Genomic DNA, 3,320 nt, shown 5'->3' with positions numbered 1-3,320 from the left:
ATCTAGCAACCGGTCAATTCTGAATTATTCTACAAGAATGGAATATCGACACAATAATATATATAGCAACCGGTCAATTCTGAATTATCCTATCAGGATGGAATGTCGACACAATAATATATATAGCAACCGGTCAATTTTGAATTATCTTACCTGGATGGAATTTCGACACAATAATATATATAGGAACCGGTCAATTCTGAATTATCTTAAAGCCTACCAGGATAGAATGTCGACACAATAATAAACAAACAAAATCATCACGTATGTTTTAATTTTTCTTCTTTACTCTGTATATTTACACCAAGGATTATTCTGAATATAGGATTTTTCAACATAAATGTTTCAGATATAGTCTGATTAAATTAAATTCGAATTATCTGGACTTCTCAAACTATTAACACTTGCGTATCATTAAAAGATATGTAAAATATGTATATACCTATCTGTCAATATGGAATTTTGATTTAACGTGTAAATCCCAATAAATTTTAAGTTTATATGGTCTGTATCAAAATGCCGTATAGTAGAAAATTCCACCAAAAACTATATCACTCCTGATTTTGTTCCGTAGAATTCGGGGGTGGTGAACTTCCACTTTTTGCAACAATACTTTGAAGTTCGGATTTTTCATTTTTCATACTTTTAGAATGTTTGGACAGTCTTGTACTACTTTTGTTCGTTTTAGTACTATTTGTCATAATGCTGTCCGGTCCTTGGTTTGTTATTGTTCGTGATCCGAGCTGGACTCTAGACGCAGAAATAGATTCTACACGTGTGTCTGTTGGATATCCTGTATCAATTGTAGGCAGAACAAGGGGGGCTAACCCGTCCATACGTGGGGTATAATGTTCCAGTTGTATCGTTCCGTTAATACGTTGATTTTGCATTAATCGGGCTTTCTGCAATGAGTCCGTACTAGAGTGCACAGGATTGTTCTTCTTGAAAAGTACTGGTGATATCCGAGGTGGTCGTTCAAACTGAATAGGTGACCTGACAAAGTCAAACTTTCCTTGATTTTTAATGACACGTCGTGCTGGAAAATGTTTGTATGTTTTTTCATAAACCCCAGGAGTATTTGTACTGGTGGGCGACAAACTCCGAGGGTCTACAACATCCACTGCTCCCACATACGTCCTTTGTTTTGGTTTTGTCATAAAGTTTGTAGAATAAAATGTTACTTCTTTACTTTTGTTTTCTGAAGGACTTAAACTACACTTTGCTGATAGTTTTGACGACATGTCAGATACCTCTTGTTCTCGGCACCGTTGGTTCATTTCGGACAGAATCTGTTGCTGTTTTCCTAATCGCCTCTTTTCAAAACTATGCGACAGATCCATGATGGCGACTTTATCTGGTGTCGGCAATCTGTTTCTGGCATCCCTGTAATGCACCAATGTTTTCAAATGTTCACGTGTCGGATCCCTCAAAAACGAAGGAGCAGGCTCCACAGCTGCCTCCAGTAACGTGTGTGACTGAAATAATCTCATTGTGTATCACAAATTGTAACTGGTATTCCAAAACACCTCGTCTCAATAAAATTAAAAATAATTTGTTAAAATAACATAACTAACTAAAGTGATTTTACATTTCCACAATAGATTGAAATGAACTTAAATTATCCGGCTCATAAGTAAATCCTTATTATGGTTACGACTCCCAGAGATAATCCGTCAGACGATAATCTGTCGTGAATCCTAACTTTACACAGTTCAATCTGTGAACACACCGTTATATTGCCAGCTTTATTATAAACAACGCATTTAAAATTCTTTTATTTCAAGCAGTCTGTCAAAGAAGTATAAATGTTAAAATCCCGTTGATTCAAGCTTATTCATGATCATATACCGTGATCGTATCAAATTTCCAATTATTTTATTATTTAAAAAATCCAGTCTATACTTACTATAATGATTCAGTTACAAATTATTTAAAAATCTGTTCCATATATACGGTTATAATACATTTATATTGTTTATAGAAGGAATCATGCACTTAAAAAAAGTCAATTACATGTACATTCCTTTTTATTCTCAATATATTCCCAAAATCAATACAAGTATAATTTCACTTAGTAAAACTTAGTGAAATGTCTTATGTTTAGTTACCTAACATGATAACAGATAACAATCGTCATTAGGTAGCATTGTCCTTTAATGGACTTTATTGATTTCTACAAATATATCTTTTATATGACGAGGCGTGTCAGTTGGATAGGTCTATTTTACTGAAGATCTACAAAATATTTTGTCTGGTGGGATCTATGACATAACCCCCCCCCCCCCCCAAAAAAAATATAAAAAATGTAATATTTATTAAAATACTTGTGTGCAGGAAGCATATAAGTCGGATAAACACGACACCAAAGATCTTTTTTATAATTATCGTTTATAACACTACCCCTTTACTTTATTGGACAAATATATTTTATTTGAGAAACATCACAGAGGAACATTTCCTTAATAAAGTTTTCCAGTGAAGTGCTGAAATAAGCACATCTCATATTGATATGAACAAATAAAGAAAAAATAGGGATGTGAACTTCCGTCCTCGAAAATCAGCTAATTGTGTTTCGCAGTCTCAGTGACCTTGCAATCCGTGCTTTATCCAATTGGATCAGTCTCAGTGACCATGCAGTCCGCGCTTTATTCAATCGAAACAGTATCAGTGACCTTGCAATCCGCGCTTTATCTCATCGGATCAGTCTCAGTGACCTTGCAACCCGCGCTTTATCCAATCGGATCAGTCTCATTGACCTTGCAATCCGCGCTTTATCCAATCGGATCAGTCTCATTGACCTTACAATCCGCGCTTTATCCAATCGGATCAGTCTCATTGACGTTGCAATCCGCGCTTTATGCAATCGGATCAGTCTCATTGACCTTGCAACCGCGCTTTATCCAATCGGATCAGTCTCAGTGACCTTACAATCCGCGCTTTATCCAATCGGATCAGTCATATTGACCTTGCAATCCGCGCTTTATGCAATCGGATCAGTCTCAGTGCCCTTACAACCCACGCTTTATCCATTCAGATCAGTCCCATTTTCAATTCAGTCAGAGACATATATATTTCTCTGATTAATGTATTACATGTCCCTGATTCAGTTAATTTGAAAAAATTTTTTTTTAATTTGTTGTAGAGTTGTCTAGTTAATAGTTATGCCACATCAGTCTGGTGTTAGTTCTATAAGTGTTGTGTTTCTAATGACACTCAATATATCATTGAAGTCTCAGACAGAGAGGTTACAGGTTTAATTATTTAACGCTATTTTATTTTTAAACAATTAAAGGTTATTTAATCCACTATTAGCCTTAAAC

The 3,320-nt window shown here is 35.2% G+C and overlaps 1 protein-coding gene across 1 annotated transcript; it reads right to left on the bottom strand.

Annotated features, from left to right (window-relative positions):
* Positions 1-256: 256 nt before the first annotated feature.
* Positions 257-1,816, bottom strand: LOC127725155 (uncharacterized). The gene has a single exon (XM_052231983.1). The coding sequence runs from the start codon at positions 1,488-1,490 to the stop codon at positions 552-554; it is 939 nt and encodes a 312-aa protein (XP_052087943.1). The 5' UTR covers positions 1,491-1,816; the 3' UTR covers positions 257-551.
* Positions 1,817-3,320: the final 1,504 nt, after the last annotated feature.

Source organism: Mytilus californianus, unplaced genomic scaffold (assembly GCF_021869535.1).
Source record: "Mytilus californianus isolate M0D057914Y unplaced genomic scaffold, xbMytCali1.0.p SCAF_15, whole genome shotgun sequence".
In the NCBI taxonomy this organism is placed as follows: Eukaryota; Metazoa; Mollusca; class Bivalvia; order Mytilida; family Mytilidae; genus Mytilus; species Mytilus californianus.
This window is presented reverse-complemented; position numbering and strand designations above follow the sequence as displayed.

Coding starts and splice junctions, on each gene's coding strand:
- LOC127725155 (XM_052231983.1), bottom strand. CDS start 1,490: ATGAGATTATTTCAGTCACACACGTTACTGGAGGCAGCTGTGGAGCCT.